The sequence below is a fragment of the Phacochoerus africanus genome, chromosome 1, assembly GCF_016906955.1.
Source record: "Phacochoerus africanus isolate WHEZ1 chromosome 1, ROS_Pafr_v1, whole genome shotgun sequence".
In the NCBI taxonomy this organism is placed as follows: Eukaryota; Metazoa; Chordata; class Mammalia; order Artiodactyla; family Suidae; genus Phacochoerus; species Phacochoerus africanus.
This window is the reverse complement of record NC_062544.1, coordinates 204,125,466-204,148,090: the sequence shown is the minus strand read 5'-3', so window position 1 is coordinate 204,148,090 and position 22,625 is coordinate 204,125,466. Positions and strand designations below refer to the sequence as shown.

At 37.9% G+C, this 22,625-nt stretch overlaps 1 protein-coding gene across 2 annotated transcripts; it reads left to right on the top strand.

Annotated features, from left to right (window-relative positions):
- The first annotated feature begins 1,873 nt into the window (after window positions 1–1,873).
- TRA2B (transformer 2 beta homolog) lies at window positions 1,874–22,365 on the top strand. Of its 2 annotated transcripts, none has more exons than XM_047788361.1 (9): window positions 1,874–2,154; window positions 13,327–13,460; window positions 14,519–14,681; window positions 15,668–15,856; window positions 18,319–18,434; window positions 18,727–18,810; window positions 19,948–20,007; window positions 20,741–20,814; window positions 21,950–22,365. In XM_047788361.1, exons 1-9 carry the CDS (start codon window positions 2,119–2,121, stop codon window positions 21,958–21,960), a joined length of 867 nt encoding a protein of 288 aa, XP_047644317.1. In that variant the 5' UTR covers window positions 1,874–2,118; the 3' UTR covers window positions 21,961–22,365. The 2 variants fall into 2 exon arrangements, with proteins under 2 accessions (XP_047644317.1, XP_047644327.1); XM_047788371.1 differs by lacking the exon at window positions 21,950–22,365 and adding an exon at window positions 20,593–20,645 and having other exon boundaries at window positions 1,950–2,154; window positions 20,741–20,786.
- The last annotated feature ends 260 nt before the right edge of the window (window positions 22,366–22,625 follow it).

Below are 22,625 nucleotides of genomic sequence, written 5' to 3'. Positions count from 1 at the left end.
ACAGTAACAATAGGCAAGGTATCTGAATAGAATTTCCCTAAAGATCTATAAATGGCCAATAAGCACATGAAAAGATGTTCAACATCATTATTAGGAATAAGCAAAGCAAAACCACAATGGCATACCACTTCACATTCACTAGGGCGGCTATAATTAAATAGCAGTTCCTCAAAAAGTTAAAGACAGAGTTACCATACAACCCAGCAATTCCATTACTAGGTATTTTCCCAGAAGAGCTGGAAACAAACCTTCAGACAAAAACTTGTACATGAATGTTCATAGCATCATTATTCATAACAGCTAAAAAGCAGAAACCACCCAAAAGTCTACCAACTGATGAACAGATAAATATGATACATCTATACAATGGAATAAAATACGAAAAGAAATGAAATACTACAAAAATGAATGAAATCAGCCATACGAAAAGGAATGAAGTACTGATACATGCTACTGCATGGATGAACAGTGAAAACTTACCCTAAGTTAAAGAAAACAGTTACAAAGGACTTCATATTACACATATGATTCCATTGATAGGAAATGTCCATAAAAGGGAAAACTGTAGACAAAGTACAGTTTTACATTCCTTAGAACTGGGAGGGTTATGGGTGGGGGGAGGAGGGGGAGAGGAGGTTGGGAAGAAGATAAACAATATCTATTAATGACAGGATTCTTATGCAGGGTGATGGAACTGTTTTAATATTGTGATGGTATGGAGTTCCTGTTGTGGCTCAGTGGTTAACGAACCCAACTAGTATCCATGAGGATGCCAGTTTGATCCCCAGCCTTGCTCAGTGGGTTAAGGATCCTGCATTGCTGTGAGTTGTGGTGTAGGTTGCAGACACAGCTCAGATCTGGCTGTGGCTGTCCATAGCCTGGGAACTTCCATATGCTGCGGGTGTGGCCCTTAAAAAAATTACAATAAAATTGTGATGGTTGCAATTTTATAAATATAAAAACCGCTTGAATTGTACATTTTATTTTTTTGGCTGTGCCTGTGGCCTGTGGACTTCCCCGGCCAGGGATTGAACACTCACCACAGCAGCTACCCAAGCCACTGCAGTGATCACACCAGATCTTTAACCCACTGCCCCACAGAAGAACTCCAATTCGTATACTTTAAGTGGGAGTATTGCATGATATGTGAATTATATCTCAAGAGAACTGTTTTTAAAAATCAAGTGGCTCTTTACAGGTATCGAAGTACCTCACCAGCCAAGTACCACACTTTTTTAAGGAGGACAACAGGGACAGAGGAATGGCTGAACGTCCAAGTTTGGACTCTTCCCAGTATATCATGCTGTTGAGATTTGGCATAATTAAACTCCTTGTGACACCACTATAGTTGTACATTTCTCTAATGTTTGAAATCATAGTTTGCAAATCTGTGTTTAACAGTTCTCCCTAATTACACCACTAACTCCTTTAGGTTAGAGACTGTGCCTGGTTTCAGTGCATCAAGATCTGGTAGAGTACTTGCTACTTAACAGATGCTCAAATGAAGGTTTTTCAGGCAGGAAAGACCCGTAAGAGCAAAGCAAAGCATGGAACCTATCATAGGGCTATCCGCCCTCTCCAATCACAGGAAGACACAAAAATGAGGAATAAAGTGAAAGAAAGGAAATAAAGACGGGCGAAATGTTGGGCATCTCCTCCCTTCCCCCACCCTCCACGACGGCTTCCCTGGAAAGTTCCAGAAGGGAGTCAGGCGTGGCCGATGACGTCACTACGGCCCTTGGCGACCACCACTGAGGACAACTCGCGCTCTCACTTTCCCGCCTCTAAGAAACCCCGAGTTGGGAGTTAGCGCGATTTGAGGGGCGGGGTTACGTCACGTCCGTTCGGAACGCGCCACTGCTGTAAAGGGAAAGTCGAGCGCAGAGGGGCGGGGCCAAGAAAGCGCGCCTTCTGGGAGGGGGTGGGGCCGGGTTAAAGAGCGCCGCGTCACGTCCGGAAGACTTAGAGCCCGTGCGGAGGCGGTGCGGAGCGTTTCGGTCCTCAGCGGCTGGGGAGCCACTGCGTGGTGTGAGGCTGCGGCGGAGCCTCTAGATAGAAGGCGCGAGAGGGTGGCAGCTTCGCTGGAAGCACGTCGAGCGACGACAGCAGCCAGGAGTCATGAGCGACAGCGGCGAGCAGAACTACGGCGAGCGAGTACGTAGCAGTGGTGCAGGGGGCGGCTGCGTGGTCCCAGCTTCTTGAATCTTTTCCAGGCCCGTCGGCCTCGGGCCGGGTGATGGGGGCGCGATTTCGGTTCCGAAAACTGAGACCAGGAGAGAGGGGAGTCAGGGTTTGAAAAGCCCTCGTAGGTAGTGTCTTAACCGTGAGGGAAACTGCCGGCATGTTTAGGTGGCTTGGTACCCGAAACGGCGGTTTTTTCCGTTATGAGATGGGGGGGGGGGAATTAAAAATGGCCGCTGCGTCCCCTCGGTGGTGGGGGAGGGGAGCAGTATCTCGTTTCGCCGTTGGTCTCTTGCGAAGCCTCGCCGCAGCCATCTTGGGCTGGCGGGCCGGGCGCGCTGCCAGAAGCACAAAATGGCGGAGGAGCCGCGCGTCAACGCGGGCCCGACCGGCGGAGGGGCCCACACCTCACAGGGTCGCGGGGGCTTCGGGAGGGAAAGAAGCGACGTTCTGTGGGGTCTTTCGCTCGTTAGTGTAAGACAAGGTCGAATTCTGAGCCCCGAATGTATGAAATTCTAGAGTGTTCTTGGGGCCTCTTTTCAGGTGGGGGAACTAGGAGGGAGAAGTTCTGGGCCCGTTAGTTTGAGGAGATTACGCGCGGGCTTTGTGTTCGGCCTAAATGGAGTGCTTTTCTTTGATGTCGAAGAGGGTCTCAAACCCTAGATCGTTGCGGTGTCCAAGTAGACCACAAGGTCGCTGATATTTTCTTGTTTTATAGAGGTTCCCCCCCCCCCTCACGGGATGGTGAAGAAATTGGCGGGTAACAATTTATGGCGCCGTTGTTTCCTTTGTTTTGAGGCATTCTTGTTATGTGAACCACAGCTTGTTTTGGTGCGCTTTTAAGTTTTCACTTCAAAATGTGGAGTTCCGTGAGGGTTGGATCAAGTGCAGAAATAAGACAGTTCCTGGGCTTAAAAAGCATGATGTAAAGCTTGGTTTTGGGTCCTGGAGTACAAATGTGTAAAGATGTAAGACTTGGCAGAATCTTGCCTACTTGGAGCTTGAGATTTGTTGGAAGGGTAATGAACACCATAGAACTTGATTTTTTTTTTTACCTTGATGGGATTAGGTTAGATGTTACGTAATTTTCCGGTAAAATCTATTCAAATATCTGGTAAATCTATTCAAAAATCTTCCACAAAGGAATGAAAAAGATTTTAGGTGGTTCATTAGAAGGGCATTGTTGGGGAAAAAAAAAAAAAACTTATTTTAGCTCTTGGAATCTTAGTGGCTTTACCGTGTAACTTCTGGATTCAAATCTGATTAATTTGGCTTGAACTAATCAGGCCCCATCTTTAGCTATGCAGATGAATTTTGGCTTTATATATTTTTCCCTAAGACGTTTGATTTTCACTGTCACCAGTGTTTGTCTGATTATTTAAGCTTTTTTGTAGAGAGAAAGCTTGGATCCAGTTCACAAGTTGTTGAAGCTGTGGCTTATGGTTTCTGCCAGTTGGGAATACTATCGAAATTGGGCGTCTGGACTGAAAAGGAAATGCTTTTTTAGTCTTTAGCTATTAAAACAATGGGTATTTTTGTTTTGAGAATACAAAATGACTAGCCTCTAATGACTGATTAGAGGAGCTCTCAGGTGAATAAACCTAAGTTGCTTGTGAAGATGAAAAAATTCCTGAATGGAAAGTTAGTGCATTTTACTTAAGGGAGGGAACCAATTACAGGAATTAGGTCCTTGGTTTGAGACCGCTCAAGAGACATAGTCCTCACGCACCAAACAAGTTTTTGAGTTGGTATGTTTTTTGTTAGGAGAAAAAATTTACGTTCTAGTGTCTCACAATTCTGTTACCTAGAATGGCAACTCACTAAATTCTTATGAAAAGAGTGTTATAAAATAACTTAAAGTTACTGTCAGAAATTGATATTTTGTCTTAAATAAGTTTTGACTTTCTGGAAGAGATTTCTGAACTTTGAAGTTGTGGAACACTCCATGTTTTGTTTGGCATTTGTTTTGTCTGTAAATTGCTTTCCAGTTGGTGTATTGAAACCTGAAGTGGTCAGAATAGACCTAAAACAAACGGTTGGGACTCCCAAAGAATGCTTGGCAAAACCAAAATCTCAGTGGAACCAATTTAAATATAATGCCATAAAAAACACTAGGTAGAATAGTCAAGTTTGCTTGGCTAAAAACTTCTTGAAAGGGCCTTAAAACAGTGGGAATAAAAGTTGCATTCAGGGTAATAATCTTGGACACGACCTGCTGTGAATAGCTTCCCTGGAGCTTCAAAAATTACTTTGATTCTGCTCTAAGCTTTCAACATTACAAATTGTTAATGTAAATCACCAATACTTGAACAGTTTAATCAATTAGTCACCGACAAAACTTTCAAGCCTAAATCATGGGCCCTCCCCCAGCTCTAGAAATGTCTTGTGTCCTCACCCACCCCCAAACCAACCCGGAGGAGGGGTGCAAGCAATAATTATCCTGTTTGTTCATAAGTAAGCATACTTACTTATTGAGTAAATATTGACACTTAGAGATGGGGTTCTTTGTGTTCCCTTGTCAATATTCATTTACAAGTTGAAGTTTCTTCCAGGACATTTTTGCAAAGAAACTTGACTAGCACCTTTGGGAAAAAGAGGTACTCTTAACAGATATGTACTCTTAACAGATATGTCACAATTTGGGAGAATAAGAACATGATAAAGAGTCAGTAGCCAAGTTTAGAGGTTCATGGTAATGGTGAGGTTTGTGATAAATCTTTAAAGGCCCCTTTATGGTCACAATGTTAAGAGTATGGTGAGGTTTGTATGTTTGGTATTGATCGTGGTATAATGTTTTACCCTCCTAAATTGTAGTTTCTTCAGCTTCTGCAAATGGGTCTTTACCTAGAGAAACCAGATACACTATTGTATGGACCAGATCATTTAATTTCTGTCATGTTAATCAATATTGCGTAAATATTCTGATAGAATAGTGCCTATTTTTGTAGGATGTGTTTACGATATGGGTATATTATCTTTAGTCTTACTCTCTGTAGAGATGAATAGCATCTGGATATCATCCCATCAAACTGTCTTTCAGATTCTGCAGTTTTTCTCTTCTTCTGCTTAATCTTTTTGGTTGTCTTTGAATTCTGTTTTTAGCCCCTGACTCTAAATCCTAATTTTCAAAACAAACATCTCAATCTATTTCTTTCTAAAGAATTGTAGCCATTGCACCACGTTCCTTTAATAGAGGATTGAATTAATCACTGGGTGGGAGGAAATCCGTTCACCACCTTGTTTTATTCAGGGTGAGTCTTGTTAGGCACAAGTCTCTTGAAACCAGGTTGAAGGATATTTTTCTTGGTTTTAACTAAGAATGCTTTAACATTATGAGTATGGTGTGGAACTGGAAGGTGGCATTTTCAAACAGATTACAAGGTAAGTACTACCAGTTTTGTCCAAAGATTGAACAGGAACTCAGGTGATGAGAATGGATAAGTGAAGTTCGCCTTGTATAGCCTTTTCCCTTTGTTTATCCCCAATAAAACCCAAAGCCTGAGTGATAAATATTAATGCTTTCATAGTTCACATTTTGCCCAAGAGAAGGACAGTGCTACAGCCGTGTGTACCTTTTGAGCCTTAGCATTGTGTTACGTTGTACAGTTTCTTAAAATTAATCTTATTTTCTTACAAGGTACAGTTATGAGGTGGTGATTGATTTTTGGGAATTGTAAGTGCTTTACCCACTTTAGTCTTGGGAGGTGTGGGTTACATAGAGTGAGATGTTGTCACATAGTCTTGTTATGAAGCTGGGGTAGGGAGAATTGTTCATTATAGCGAATTTGAGTTTTCAAATTCCCAAAATCTTTGCTTTGAATTGGGTTTTGGAGGTTCTAGTCTGATTTTTATCAACAAGATTGCTGAATATGACAACATGGATGTGGACCCCTTTTTTTTGCATTTGCACTGATTTTTGTGCTTAGATAATTAGGTTAAAAAGTGGTATTTCAAAAAAAAGTAAAATATGCTTGCACTTTAGCTATAAATTCAGTCTGCTGTTAAAGCCTTGACTTAGAGTTGATTTAGGCATGTTGGGTGACAGTTTTTCCATAAAATAATCTGTCTTAGAGGATTTTCCAATCCAACCAGCCTTCTGGTAGGTTTCAGATTAGAAAAAAATAAAATAGTGCTTATGTTGCTAAGAGCATTAATCTTTATAGTAGAATCATTGAGGGGTTTTTTTGGCCCCCTCCCGGTTTTTAAAATATTACCTTGTCAGTCAATCTAATGAGTTTGCATATGTTTTCAATGTTACATAAACTCCAGTTGTAATCCCTAGAATCATTTTTTTTAATTGTTTTGGTGATGCAACAAATTTCTGCTTTATTCTGAGTATGACCTCCTCTTAACCACATGTGTATAAATTGGGCCAGTCTTCTGGTTTTATGAAGTAGCCCCTTGAACTTAGCTGAGTTTTAATGAACCTAAAGTTTACATTATTTAGCAGTGTATTTTGTTCTTTAGATATAAAAGAAGAAAGTTGGGAAGAGGTAATGAAATAACAGCAGGAAGGCATTCATTTTGAAAAGCTGTGATATCTAGAGTTATGGCCTCTATTCCAGTATCTTTTGCATCTAAGCCCTGTATCTGTATTTAAATTTTAGGAGGCCTTAGAGGAAACCTGCTTGGGCATTCTGATTCCATGATTACATTTGTGTTGCCAGTATACAGTTCCCATTACATTTTAGTGATGGATATTAAAGGAAAGCCAATTAATGTGACTCCCTTAAGAAGCTTTTTAAACTTTTTCCTGGATTAAATAAATAGTAACTTTGAAAAACTACACTGAAAACTATGCTTGCCCTCTTAGAAAAGACATTGTAGCCATACACGGTTGTCTTTGTGATCAGATAATCTTTCTTCTTTTTTAAAAGAAGTTTTATTTTCTGAAAAAAATAAACTAGGAGAGGAAATTGTTGACAGTGAAATGAAAGGTCACGAGGTGAACAGGAAAACTTGAGGGTAGTATTTTGTTTAAGGTGTTCAATAGACACTATTATACTTTATTGAGCTCTTAAGGGATATTGAGTCTTTAATAATTTCAGCACGTCAGCTATAATTTTCTCCCAATATTGCCACCTTTAAAAATAGGATTGCTCCTTTGGATTTGGAAAGATTTTAATACTTTATTCATGGGGGGGGGTGTTACCAAAAAGTTCTTTGAAAACACCACTGTTGGATTCAAGTTTGTTCTGTTTCCTTCATAGCTACTTGCATGTAGTTGTTGGTTGACTTGATTTGGTCTTTTTATGATTTTAGTTCTAAATTTAGTAAGTTGGGCCATTCATGATATAAAGTCTCACTAGAGCAGTTTTCTAGGGGTGGGTTGAACACTATAGTCCATATTACCAGATTTCCTTGATAATCATTTTTCTACAGAGCTACTTAATGTAGTACAAAAATGTGTGACGTTGAATACATTTTTCTTGACCGTATCTAGGCAAGTCACAATTTGTAAGCTTCTTCAACCCTGAGCCTTGTCATCATTGTGCAAATGAATTGTCCATGCTTTCCTTTCTTGCACTTTTGTGTTAATGTGTCATTTTTTGACCAGAGATGTGCTTTTGACACTTAACATACTTTCTATTGAATACCATAAGTGTGAAATGTAATTATAGTTCTTAAAATGTTAGATGAACAGTAAATGTTCAGTCGTGCACTTCACATTCAGTTTAAGCATGATAAACCTACTTGGCGTAGACAAATGAGATTGATTACTATATATATTTTATAGAACCAACAGGAAACTAGTTTCAGGGTTTTTTTGAGCTGCGTATTCTAGCTTTTCTAGAAATCCAAAACAACAAAAGGGATTTTTTTTTCTAGTTTCAGTTTTGGCACTGGATTTTATCCTGGAGTTTTAAAATATTCTTCATCCTGTTCTTTTTCTATTAAGGTTAATGTTGAAGAAGGAAAATGCGGAAGTCGTCATTTGACAAGTTTTATAAATGAGTATTTGAAGCTCAGGAATAAGTGAAGCTGAAATTTGAAAAAATAAAAGAAAGAATGCATGCTAATTATCAGACCAGAAGTCCCACTTGTAGAATATTGAGCAATTTGTGTGAAGTGGGGAAGATGAAAGAAGTCAGAATTTGAAACGGAAGAATGAAGAAAAGAAATAAAAATGAAGTTAAGATAAGAAGTAATCTGGAATCAGAAAGCACTACGCTAAGTAATTACTAGTCTGTTTATGTGTCCCTGTATATTTTTGCTAAACATGCATGCATTATTTGTTTAATAGAAGAAAATATATACAGGGTAAAGAAGTGCCTTCCAGGGGAAACGTTTAAATTAGGTAATTCTAATTTAACTTCTTAGTCAAATGATTGAAATGCAACCTTAAAAAACAACCCTTGTAGTCAAATAGGCAGGAATGAGCACTCCAGTTGGGTAACAGCTGGCTTCATGTTGTCTCCTAGATTTTTCATCTCTCTGACTTTGCTGGCCCTGGGACATGAGTTGAGTACTTCCAGAGTTGGAATTGGTGGTCTTGTGCCACCCCCCTTGAATTCTTAAAATGCATTGACCCCTATCCTTCAGTACAGAGCAGTGTATAGTAGAATGTTTTCTTAAGTTTTTCAAAGTTTTCTTAAGGAAGGTCACCAGGATGGTTATGGAACCAAACCCCCAAAATCCAAGCAAAGCATTGAACAGGATACTTCCTTTTAGCATTTATGAAAATAGTTTCTTTCTAGATAGCAATAGTGGAAAGCTATGACCATTTAGGTCCTAACTTTAAGATGCATGTATGCTAAATTCACAAGATAATTCTTAATTCTTTTCTGTTTAATGCTCATTTCAGCTGAATGACTGGGGTTCCTGCTAAAAAAAAAAATTATGGGGCTTCCCATAGAATGAGGTGGGTCACACGAGTGAACAGGATGTTTAACTCAAGAGTGGCAATAATAGTAGAAACTTTATTCTCTTTTCTCATTTTCTGCTGTTAACATTTAGCTGTTAAAATGAGAAGTAGCTTTTTTCTGGTTCCCCACTCTCACCACTTACTGGGAAAATAGAATCCAAAGTTCTGTCATTCTCCCTTCTATGTGTGTTGTTTTAGCTGAATAGAGGAGTCAAATGATTGGTGCAATGTTGGTAACTTTCACTTGAATGGGAGTACATGTGTCAAAATAATACCCGGTAGTAACCAACCAAGAGATGTTTCCTGTCCTTTTGGTAAAGTCAAGTCACTTCTTCTCCCTGAAATGAAGATAACCTAAAAGATTTTCTGAGAGTAGTCAGAACTTAGAGCTCTTGCGAAAAGTGGCTAACATTCTAGAAAGATCCATTTTCTGAGACTTTAGGACCTATTGTTAGTGCTGCGTTGGTGCTTTTTATAGTAGTAATTCTGTGTCCTACAAGCAGAAGAAAATTACTCCCACCTTATAGGTGTTAGTTTCAAGAATTTGCTTTGCCCTGATTATCGCTTTGTAAAATTTGCCATGTACAGACTAATTTAAACATTAAATTGAAACTCTTAATTTTGTATTCCAAATTACTTACAACTTAGGCAGAGAGCTGTGGCAAAGCTGACGTGAGTAGATGTCATATTTTTATTCAGTTCCATGGATTCTTTTAAGGTCCTAGGGATTCAAAAGAGAAAAGACCTATTAGCCCTGTAAGGGAAAGGAGCTTGGAATTTGAGTATATGGCCCAAGCTGGAGAGCTTATTTTATCTTAGTTTACTTTGTTTTATTTTTGTAGAGCAAAAATAAAATTTGATGCTAGGTGGACCATCTCATCTATTCAGGTTTTGTTCCTCCCTTTACCCACTGCCTGGGGAGTATGGGGGAGTCAGGCCTCATTTCCTAGGGCAAGCATAAGGTACAAGCCCACAGGAGGGATGATTAACGCCAAGGGGCAAATGGGGCAGAGAGAGTGACAGAAAACAAGGTTCTGAGAACGTGACTTTACCAAGAAAAATAGGATGTGTAAGAAGTTTCTCAAGTTGATTAAATCAGTGAGATTTGAAGCATCGAAAACATGTATGGTATTTTTAAGAAATGTAGGTGTCCAACTCCAGGCCTAAAGTAAGCTCTAGTTAGGGAATCTCTATTTTTTCTGCAACTGGTTTTTAAAATAATACATGAGAAACTTAGCGATTTGGATGGTTGTTCCCACTTCTGTCATCCCTTTCAAAGTTTTTCTAAGATATATCCCTTTCTCAGAATAGGGAAATACAGGTTGATGTTTTGTTGGAAGGCTGAGTTTATTTTTTCCGTGTTGTGTTCCCTATTCTTTTGGCTATATATGAACAAGATCCAATCTATAAGAACTTGATTTCCTTGAGCAGTGTTCAGGAAATTTTTGTTTTTAATATTATTCGTGCAGACTTTTAAGTTCATGATCCTTTTCCTTGAGGTATTGATGTTCAGAGTAGTGCTTCTTTTGGTAGGGCTTTAATGTGTTGAAAGTATATTTTGTCAGCCCTGAAAGTGGACTTGGAATTTTCCTGTTGTGTGTGGGTTTTCACAGCTGGTTTTTACAGATTTGACCAAGGCTTAAAGTTAATTTTATGCTTTTAGATTTGGTTAATGATTTTAGATTTGTCATTTCTTCTAGACAGATGAAAATATCCTCACATGTATTTCCAAACCAGCTAATGGCCGACATAACTATTAAAAGGGTTTTAACTTTAATGGTCCCTGACGAGAAAGGTAGGAGGGAGAGGCGATGTTTCTGTGTTAGCCTAACAAGTGTCAGTAGAAAAGGAAAAAAATCTTAGCATTAGTATTTCCCCTGTTCCTGGTCTAAGAAATGATTGCTTACAAAATGCATCTGCATATAGCCAATTAGTTTTAGAGGCTGGGTGGAAAGTCTTAGGATAATTTTGCAAATACTGTACCTTTGACCCTTGCTCTGCTAGAATTTCAATGGGGAACTTCATTAAGATTTATTCTTAGGCTTAGAAGTACTTTCTTTTCCCTCTTGGTGGACAGATGGGTAAAGCATCTCAGGTTGGAATAAGGCTTTTCTGTTTAATAAATCAAAAGAATCTTGACTTTTCTACTCTCCCTTTTCAGATCCCTAGACTAACTGGTAACTACAGTTAATTTATTGGTAATCTTACAACTCTTACTGTGAGGCACCCATATTCTCTGCCTGCCAGAGCAAATTGTTTTCTTTGGTTTCCATTAAAGGTTATAATTATTCCATGAAATAATCTTTCTAGCATTGGAATAAACAAAGGCATTTAGTTTAGTAAATAATTTTTGGGTCTTTGTTTCTGCCTTCTTTCTCTTCTAGATGAGCGTTTTGCCTGTTGAATTGATGGCAGAAACTCCACCCCCATTTTTGAGAATTTCTTTTCTGAGGATAAGGAAGAGATGACTTGTGCTTTTAAATATGTCAGCATTCAGAATATTTGCCAGAGAAAACCAAGGGACTGTTAGTTGGGGGTCCCCAAAGCCATTGTACATCTTTTAGCCATTCCATGATGATATAAGCAGCTATTATCACTAGTAATTAAGAGTGCCATCTTTTTAGTAATTCATGGCGGGAATTGGGGGAGGCTCATTTCATATCACTTTATACCATGTTTTGCAATGACTTTGAAATCTTACTGTAAAGTTTATAGGGTTGTTTGGGATATGGAGACCAGAACTCAGTTTGGCCCACAGATTTGTTCGTCCCTATTCTAAACTTGAGGCTTTAATTTGTCTCTTTTGTGTTGCATGTAAATTTTATCCCTGAGCATCATAGGAAGGATCTTCCAAATTTTCTGCACTATGCTGTAAAGTCACAGAACATACCCTAAAATGTTTTGGGCTGTGATTTTAAAATAATTTCATATTTTCTATCCTTTCAAGAATGGCCAGAATAATTATTCTGAAGGTCTACAGACCTTATGCAGCTTCAACATTGATTCTTATTAGTGGCTTATTATAATGTTGATTCCTTTTTGAGTTTGGCCATTTCTGTTCTATCTTGAGCAGGAAGATTCACTGGACTTCACACCTTTTAATTTGCCTATAATGGCTAACCTGCTTGATGATACCTTGGTTATATATCACACTGAGTGGATTCTCTTGTCTTTTCCACTGTTTCTATTTTGGTGCCCTGGCAGAACATTTCCTTGGGTCTAGTTCTTACTATATATAATAGTGTTTACTTTTTCCACTAATTAGGTGATTATATACCTTTGGTTCATTGATGAACTACCTATTCTATTTACCTATTTCTTTGCTAGTGTCTTTTAGAGGTCTTTTTTGTCCTGCCTACCTACCAGCTAGTATCAGTCTTGATAGGGTAAGCTTAGAGTATACAGTATATACCTAGATTTTCATTTTTAACCTATATAATTCCTGGATATTCTCCCTTAGATTAGGAGCCCCTGATCTAAACCAATTTGATTTGACTATGTCCATTATGTAACTTTACTAACTGCTTATTATCAGTTCTCCATCAGTTGGCTGTGACTCATCTCCACATAGCTGAGGAAGCTGTAGCTCTCTGGTGCCCTCTTAAATTCTTACCTCTGCGGTTTACTGCCTTTCTATTGTAACTCCATCTAGTTGCTTTGAGATTCTTAAGGCCTTCCTACCATGGTTAGATGGACAGGTCTAAGATTTATTGTCCTTCAAACTGGTCTGGCTTTCCACTAGGTTTCTGCCTTTCTCTGCGACTTGAAACAGATATTATCCTTGTCTTTTTCCCCCCCACTCAACAGTAAATAAAACTTGAAGTGTTGAGGTCTTATGGACAAAAAACAAGCATTTTACAGTAAGTTTTATGAATTTCATAGGGTTTTTTTTATTGATGTCAACTTGATTGAAATAGTTATAAGGTATAGGTGTCATAGTTACTAAGGTTCTTTCTCACCCTAGTCTTACTATGGAGTAACTTTCCCAAAACATTCCTTGGGCAGTTCCCTTAACTGCTTGGCTTTGGCACCCATTTCTGAAGAGTGGGGTCAGTTAACTCTTATCCCTGCTCCAAAAAAGGTGGAAGTTCAAGTTAATTGGCTTGTGTCAGTTGGAGCAACGTAACCATTATACAAGGTATATTCAGTTCCTGCCCTTACCTATGTTTTCTTATCTTGGAAGGGGATTGCTTTCCCTCACCATTTATCTTACCACAGCTTATTTGTTTTTAAAATTGCCCAGAAAGTATACAAATTAAACTTTTGACATCTACGTGTAGGAATCCCGTTCTGCTTCCAGAAGTGGAAGTGCTCATGGATCTGGGAAATCTGCAAGGCATACCCCTGCAAGGTCTCGCTCCAAGGAAGATTCCAGGCGTTCCAGATCAAAGTCCAGGTCCAGATCTGAATCTAGGTAAGAAAGACTGTCTTGGGGTTTTCTTGTTACTCTTAGCTTTGAAATTGGTGCGTGCTTTTGTAAACTAGGAAGATAGAGAGGGTTAGCTCATTTGTTGGCTTATTTAATATTGGTACTAGAAACGAACTTAAGTGATAAGTTCTGGGAGACAGAAGACTTAAGTGGTTAAGAGCCTGGGCTTTTGGCGTTAGGGTTCAAATCTTACCTCTGTTTTTTCTGGCTTGGGAGATTAACCTTTTTCAGTCTTAGCTTTCTTATCTATAAAAGGCAAGTTAGTTAATAGTACCAATTCTTCAGAATTGTTGTGAGGATTCACTGGGTTTAAGTGAACTGCTTATTAGTGTGGCAAATAGACTGCAGAACATTGGCTTTTAGTAACTGCAATTCTTGATAAATAGGTGTAGTCTAATATGACAAACATACGTATAAAACAAAACACCTTAACAGAGTGCACTTTTTTAAAAATGTTGGTCAAGAGTAGGCCATATGTCCTGGTTTGCCCAGGTCAGCCCCAGTTTATGCCAATTGTCAGGCATAATTAATAGCACCCCCCCTTCTCTCTTACAGTGTATCCTCCCTGGTTTAGATGATAGTTTATATGTTCACTGTAGTTGAGAGCAACTGGTTGATTTTTAAACGCTACCGGACAAAACTACTGTGAATGGTGATTTTTATCTTAAGTGAGTGGTGGGCGTATATGCAAGAGGCAGAAAAATAAGTAGAGGGTGGTATTCTGAAGGGGAAAGATGGGAACAAATAAGGCTAGTATGAAATGTTGCTTGTTTTAGAAGTTTCGGAAGATTTTGAGTATGTTAAATTTAATGTTTTTAAAGAAATATTGGAAGAGAGCTTTAGTTAATAATGGTTTGGGAACTCTTCTAGCAGAATTGAAATGACTAGATACAGAAGAAAAGCATCAATCTCACTTCATTGGCACCATGTTAGTATATGCCTGGATTGTGTTCCGCCTCTTGAGTTCTAGAGTGTTAAAAGAATTGAAAGCCATATCTTACTGTCAGCTATTTAGTCATAACCTTGAAGCCTTTGTCTTTCAGGTCTAGATCCAGAAGAAGTTCTCGAAGGCATTATACAAGGTCACGATCTCGGTCCCGCTCCCATAGAAGATCCCGTAGCAGATCTTATAGTAGAGATTATCGAAGACGGCATAGCCACAGTCACTCTCCCATGTCGACTCGAAGGCGTCATGTTGGGAATCGGGTAAGATGAGAAATAGGTTTTTGAAGCAGTTATAATATATAATAACACATTCCCCTTTCTTTGTGCTTTGTTTTACTTGATGTTAGAACTGCTATTATTTGACAGTGGAGCTTTAGCACGAGTTACCTGTAGAGATTTTTTTTTTTTAGTGCTTTGAGATTATCTCTTAAATAGTATCTCCTCCCACTTAATGGTATCCATTTGCGTTATTAGTCACTTTGAAGCAAAATAATTTCACATTGGTGTGACTAAACCCATCAAAAAAAAACCCCACTGTGCATTACTGCTACGGTTTTAATAGTACACTGTTATATAACATCTATATGTTCCATACTAATGTTAACTCAAATTTTCTGGGTTTAAAATAATTTTTTATAGAATGCTCTCCTGACTTACCCATTTAATTTTAGGCGTGTTTCTTCCAGGTATTAAGGCTTTTGATGTTTCTGTAGAACTAAAAGAGAGCTGAACGTGTTCTATAACTTTTTGACAATTTAGAGCCTCCCATTGAATGAGTAGTATATCTTAATTTAAAGTTTTAATGGTTTACCCTTTTCCCCCCTGGCTTATAAAGCACTGTTTTGATTATCCTCAAGTGTGCATGTTCTGAGTGTATGGACATTTTCTTTGATTAAAGCCTAGAAGGGGAATCCTTTGGGCAAATTGTCCTAATTGCCAAAAAAAAAAAATTCAGGTTACCTGTCACTAGTATGAGCTGCCATGTGCCTGTGTCCCTGCCAAAGCCCCCCACCCCCCAATTCTAAGTTGGAATTAATCTCTTTGCAGTCTTTCTTGCCCAATTCTAAATGTGCTTGTAGTGCTTCTATAACATAATTCTAAAATAGCATCTGCTTTACTTACTATCCACTTTTAGTGTTAGTGATATTTTTGGCTAATAGGTGCATGATCTCTTTTTAAAAAAAAAAAAAAAAAACTTTGATTTATAATGTGTCATGTTTACAATACATTTATTTTACTATTTCCAGGCAAATCCTGATCCCAACTGTTGTCTTGGAGTATTTGGATTGAGCTTGTACACTACAGAAAGAGATCTAAGAGAAGTGTTCTCTAAATATGGCCCAATTGCTGATGTGTCTATCGTATATGACCAGCAGTCTAGACGTTCAAGAGGATTTGCCTTTGTATACTTTGAAAATGTAGATGATGCCAAGGAAGTAAGTAAAAGTTTTATACCCTGAAAAAAAAAAAAAAAAGCCAGTCCTATTTTTAACTCCCAAATACTTGAGTAAGGATTTTTTCTTTTTAGGGCATATCTATGGCATATGGAAGGAAGTTCCCAGGCTCAGGGGGTCAGTTGGAGCTGCAGTTGTTGGCCACAGCAACGGGGGATCCAAGCCACATCTACAACCTAAATCATATAGCTCACAGCACTAAGAACTCCCAAACAACTTTTGCTTTTAGTAACTATAGCTTGAGCTAAAAGAAATGGATCCTTTGGGGAACAGATACTGAAGTTAATAATTTAGACTTTAAAAAAGGAGTTCCTGTTGTAGCTCAGTGGTAACAAACCTGACTAGTATCCATGAGAATATGGGTTCAAACCCTGGCCTTGCTCAGTTGGTTAAAGATCTGGCGTTGCTATGAGCTGTGGTATAGGTTACACATACAGCTCAGATCCCACGTGGCTGTGGTGTAGGTTGGCAGCTGTATCTCTGATTCAACCTCTAGCCTAGGAACTTCCACCATATGCTGCAGGTGTGGCCCTAAAAAGGAAAAGGGAAAAAAATACTTTCAAGGAGTTCTCTGGTGTCCTTGCAGATTAAGGATCCAGTGTTGTCATTGCTGTGGCATACACTCCATCTCTGGCCTGGAAACTACCACATACTATAGGCGTTGCAAAAAGAAAAGAAGGAAGGAGAGAAAAATATTTTTTTTTAATTTTCAAATATAACAGGATAACAGAAAAGTGTAACAATTGGTTCTATATTCTGGTTCCGTTCCCTCCATCATATTGAGGTAAATCCCAACAGAGTCGCCTGTTTCCAGATGTGATATGAGTCTAGATACAGATATTTCTAAAATATAAGAATACTAATACTCTCATTTGGAACACAATTCAGTGTTTACATTGAGTTGCTTTCTAAAATGGAGAAAAACTTTAAAAAGTGATAAAGCTATAACCCCGGAGAAAGAAACTGGTTTTGAATGTATACTGGCAATTGTGTTTATATTTGTTAACTTAAAGCAAAATGTGGGTAAAATTTTTTAGTATGTAGGCTAAAGTGAAAATGCAGTATGTGAATCTAAAACATCAATTAGGAAATTTGGACTTGGTTAAGGATGTTAGCTAAAGTCATTTCCAAGGATAGTATAAGGAAGAGAAAAGCTTGTGAAATTTAATGACAAGCTATTTGAGGTCAGTGTTAAGGAATTGAGCTCTCAGTAAAATTATACATAGTATATATAAAATTCTCATGTAATTTTTATGAAGATTATACTTAGTTTTGAAAACTATAAACCAGTTTTAATAAGCTGATCTACTAAAGAAAGAATTGAAAGCCAAATACAAGTAATTGTACTTTAAGAGATTTTTGAAGGGATGTTTAAGGTGTTATTTAACTTCATTTTGCTGATTATTGATGCCGAAAGATACAAATAGGAATTGCCCAAGGTTACTAACAGTATAGCCTTCCTGGTTTCCCTAAATTTTTTGGTTACAGGACCACAGTTAGCTTTCTGAAAGATAGCATATTTTATATCTGAAATCAGTAGTGTCAGAAACTCTTTTGAGACTTAAAGTAGAAAATTACAATTATATATTTTTTTATTTATTTACTTTGTCTTTTGTCTTTTTAGGGCCACACCTACAGCATATGGAAGTTCCCAGGCTTGGGGTCCAGTTGTAGCTGGCCTTCCCATAGCCACAGCAATGAGAGATCCAATCCGTGTCTGCAGCCTGTACCACAGCTCATGGCTATGCAGTGAGCCACAGTGGGAACTCCTAGAAATTGAAGTTATGTTTAGGTGGTGGGTGTCTTAGATTATGAACAAACTGCTAAGTCTTTGGTTTGGTATATTTTTTCTGTACATACTGTTTCATTGAGTGTATATTCTAGATGAAGGAACTATATATAATTGAAGCTTTCTTCACACAGCCTTTTGCTTCCATAGCAGGGATCCATAAGCTTGTGTGAAGGATTAGACAGTAAATATTTTTGACTTTGAGCCATAAGCTCTGAATGACAACTTTGCTCTTGTAATGTTGTAAAAGCAGCCGTATGCAAAATGCAAATTAATTAGTGGTGCTGTGTTTCAGTAAAAGCATTTATGGTCACTGAATTTTGAATTTCATGTAATTTCATTTGTGATGAAATATGTTGATTTCCCTCACCTCCCCAGTGATTTAACTTCTTTGCTTCTTTAGCCAACTATGTACTGCTTTAAAGCTATAAGCACTATCAAATCTATAGTTATTCATGGGTTGTAAATTGGCCTTTGTGGCTTTTTGGATAAACTATTTGGGCTAGCGTTTACAAATACTTAATATGAAAAAAAATTTACTAATAAGCTGTCAACCATAATTCTCTGGCCTAACTGGAATATCCAGTTGGTCCTTATTTTGGATACTTTGTGGATTTGTCCAGAATGTATATAACAATTTTCTTATTTTTTGAAGGCGAAAGAACGTGCCAATGGAATGGAGCTTGATGGACGTAGGATCAGAGTTGATTTCTCTATAACAAAAAGACCACATACCCCAACACCAGGAATTTACATGGGGAGACCTACCTAGTAAGTTTATTTTCAGGGTTGTTAATACTGACAGTTCAGTTTGTTCACTTCCTCTAAGAACTATATGTAGGGGGAGGGAGGTCTTTGTCATTTCAAACTGGCTAAAGCTATATTCAGTGGAAACATTTTGTTGGTGCCACAAATTTTGATTGACACCATTGAATAGATCACATCCCTGTTTATCATAAAGATTGGCATATATTTGGCTTAGCTGGGGAATTGTTTCTCATCAGATCATTTTTCCCATTCTGGAAACTTAAAATCAAGTTCGTATAAACCTTATTATTCATAGTGGCAGCTCGCGCCGTCGGGATTACTATGACAGAGGATATGATCGAGGCTATGATGATCGGGACTACTATAGTAGATCATATAGGTAAGTTTAACTAATACGAAATTTAAGTTGCCAAGTAATTGAACAAATCATGTCCTGAATCAATTGTGTAATTTAAAGCAGCATTAATAATGAAGTTTTAGCCTTTGATAAAATCGTTAGCTTTAATATTAAAGATCCAGAGGTTGAACAGGATTTTATTTTTAATTTATAAAGTGAACTTCGTAAGCTGTATTTTGAAAGTCATTGGTTAAAAAGAAATTTTTTGGTATCTAAGGTAACATGCACTAGAGGGCAGGGTAAAGTGATTCTTGGAAGAGTCCAAAGTAGTAATTATTTAATGAGAATTTCTTATAAATGGTAAGAGGTTTAATTTATTATTACCAAAAATATTGATGCATTTTCCAGAGGTTAATAGGGAAATGTTCGTGATGCCAAATAAGAATACTAGTAAAAATGAAGTAAAGATCTCCTTTGTTTTAGCAGCAGGTAATTTAGACCTTGCCTTGCTTGTCAAAATGTAAACTGTGTAAGAAATACCACAATTAGCCTCATTTCTTGTGGTATTGAGATGTGGGTGTCACTTTTTTGGGAGCACACTATTTGGTAATGTTACAAGAAGTTGTTGATAATCCTTACATTTATCACTAACAAAAAGAAACTTTCTTTAAAATGGCACTTTTGGAGTTTCTGTTGGGGCTTAGCAGACTAAGAACCCAACAGTGTCTGTGAGGATGTGGGTTCCATCCCTGGCTTCACTCAGTGGACAGTGGATTGGCTCTGGCATAGTCTGCACGTTGCAGATGTGGCTTTCTTATATTTAGTGTTGCCGTGGCTGTGGTAAAGGTCAGCAGCTGCAGCTCCGTATCCACCCCTAGCCTGTGAACTTGCATGTGCTGTATGCAGCCATTTTTTTAAAAATGGCATTTCTGTACTAAGTGACACTTAAGGGATTGATTTGTGGAGGCTGTAAAGATCATGATCTTAGATTTTAATTCACTCGTGTTTATTTTTGATGATATTCATTCTAACCACCAGGGAGCGCTCTATGCCAGTTTGTGAAAAGGTGGCAAAAGCAGCTCTTTATCGCTTAAAGGCAACTAGCTTTCACTAGATTTATATGAATTATATATTTTCAAAAACTTTAAGTGAATGTATGTTGTTTTTCTTTCTTCACAGAGGAGGAGGTGGAGGAGGAGGAGGATGGAGAGCTGCTCAGGACAGGGATCAGATATACAGGTATGCAAGGAAACTAAAATCTGTACAATAGTAAAATGACTCACATAAAGACGTTTTCGTTTCTGATATTTTGGTGAATTATAAGTGGCATTGCCCCAAATTGGATTTGGTGAAGCTCATGAAAATACTGTAACTGAAGCCAAGATGACAGTGTGTGGCTTAATTTGTGTATTTACAGAAATTAATTGAATTTAAACTGATTATTCAGTGGTACCGCTTTGTACATTAACAAGAGATGGTAGTACAATCTTAAGAATCCATAAGATTCTTAATTCCTTATTTTGGTCTTTATATTCCTAATAGTTTTGTTAGCTTTTTATAAGCATCTCATAATAAATGAATATTGAAATTGATCTTTATTACACAAAACTAAATCACTTTTGAAGCAACTGTGAATGAAATTGGGATTTTTAGAGGGTATGGTTAAAATTAGTGAAAGTTTTTCCTTTAACATTGTACTTAACCAGAATTTAAAATGGGTTAATTATAATTAGCAGATTATCCGTGGATCAAAGCAAGAAATACTCAACCTCTGATAGTTTGATTATGTTTGGTACTGGGCCTGATAGTTTGCTTCATTCTCAGGACTAAAACAGAACTTGAAATCCCATGACTGACTAATGCACTGTTTCTTAAAGGTTAGTGAGGGCCTTAGTTTGGAAACTGATAGATCATATGAATCTTCATGCAGTTTATCTGTGGAGTCTTAGATGGTCTTATCATTTGTTTACAGAAGACGGTCACCTTCTCCTTACTATAGTCGTGGAGGTTACAGATCACGTTCCAGATCTCGATCATACTCACCTCGTAAGTTTTTATATTGATATGATTACATGTTGTAATAGCTTGGCTTGTTCTGACTTATCAAACCATCAGAGATAATGGTTGATTCAAGTAGTTTTATCTATATTATATTCCTTTCCAGTTTTTTGGTAGGGTTCAAATAAGTGCACAATATATTAAAACAACCCTTGGAATCTTACTCTTGCTGCTAATTAAAATAGTATATTTAGGTCCTGGCGTAGGCCAGTGGCTACAGCTCCAATTCGACCCCTAGCCTGGGAACCTCCATATGCCGCAGGAGCGGCCCAAGAAATAGCAATAACAACAACAAAACAACAAAAAAAGACAAAAGACAAAAGACAAAAAAAAGGAGTTCCCGTCGTGGCGCAGTGGTTAACGAATCCGACTAGGAACCATGAGGTTGCGGGTTCGGTCCCTGCCCTTGCTCAGTGGGTTAACGATCCGGCGTTGCCGTGAGCTATGGTGTAGGTTGCAGACGCGGCTCGGATCCCGAGTTGCTGTGGCTCTGGCGTAGGCCGGTGGCTACAGTTCTGATTCAACCCCTAGCCTGGGAACCTCCATATGCCCCGGGAGCGGCCCAAGAAATAGCAACAACAACAACAAAAAGACAAAAGACAAAAAAAAATAGTATATTTAGGGAGTTCCCATTGTGGCTCAGTGGGTTATGAACACGACCAGTTTTTTTTTTATGAGGACAGCCTTGCTCAGTGGGTTAAGGATCAGGTGTTGCTGTGAGCTGTGGTGTAGGCCGGCAGCCATAGCTGCAATTTAACCCCTATCCTGGGAAGTTCCGTATGCCACGTGTGAACCTTAAAAGCAAAAATAAAATGTTTTTGGATAAAATAGGAAATTATTTAGGAGTCCCCTTGTCATTTTTGTATAGCTTGAAAACACTTGAGTGACTTATTCTCAGGTTAGGGTATGTATACTCCCAGTTGTTTGTTTAACATTGTTCTTTTAGTATAACCCTTGTGTGAAGTTCTTCCTTTATCTTCATGGGAGAGAATCTGACACTTTGGAATTTCCTATGTCTAAAATTCTCAACATTAAGTATATATATATATATATATATATATATATATACCCTTGATGATGAGTTCTCCTAGGATTGAAGCACATTTCTTTGTTTTCTTTCTAGGTCGTTATTAAGCATGAAGTTGAAGACTTTCTGAAACCTGCCCTAGAGTTGGGATATTGTTTGTGGACAATATTTTTTATTGTCTCCTGTTTAAAAAGTGAACAGTGCCTAGTGAAGTTAGGTGACTTTTACACCTTTTATGATGACTACTTTTGGTGGAGTTGAAATGCTGTTTTCATTCTGCATTTGTGTAGTTCGGTGCTTTGTTCAAAGTTAAGTGTTTTCAGAAAAGTATGTTTTGCATGTATTTTTTTACAGTCTAAATTTTGACTGCTGAGAAGTTTCTATTGTACAAAACTTCATTTAAAAGGTTTTTCTACTGAATCCAGGGTATTCTGAAGATCGAAGCCTGTGTGTAAAATGCTACCAAATGGCAAAAAGCAACAATAAAGTTTCGTTTTTACTTTTCTTTCTAACATATCAGTGCTTAGCAGAACTGTTCAGATTAGGTCGTCAGTAGTAAATTCAAGACAAAAAAAAGCCCATTTTCCTCCAGTCCATGAAACATACCATATACTCAATATACCTGCAATTAAGTGTTAAAATTATGCTCTGTAACTCTATACTGCTAGTATTAGAACTAAAGATCTCTCAATACAGCAAATGCTTAATACTTATATAAATGTGGATTTGTCGGCCTTTATGTAATCTGTATTATATATAGCAGGGAATAAGA

What these genes read in the sequence shown, in the direction of transcription:
- TRA2B (XM_047788361.1), top strand. Translation starts at nt 2,119, where the DNA reads ATGAGCGACAGCGGCGAGCAGAACTACGGCGAGCGA. An exon ending in ATGTAGATGATGCCAAGGAA is followed by an intron (nt 15,857 to 18,318) that starts GTAAGTAAAAGT and finishes TATTTTTTGAAG; the next exon opens with GCGAAAGAACGTGCCAATGG. An exon ending in TACTATAGTAGATCATATAG is followed by an intron (nt 18,811 to 19,947) that starts GTAAGTTTAACT and finishes CTTTCTTCACAG; the next exon opens with AGGAGGAGGTGGAGGAGGAG.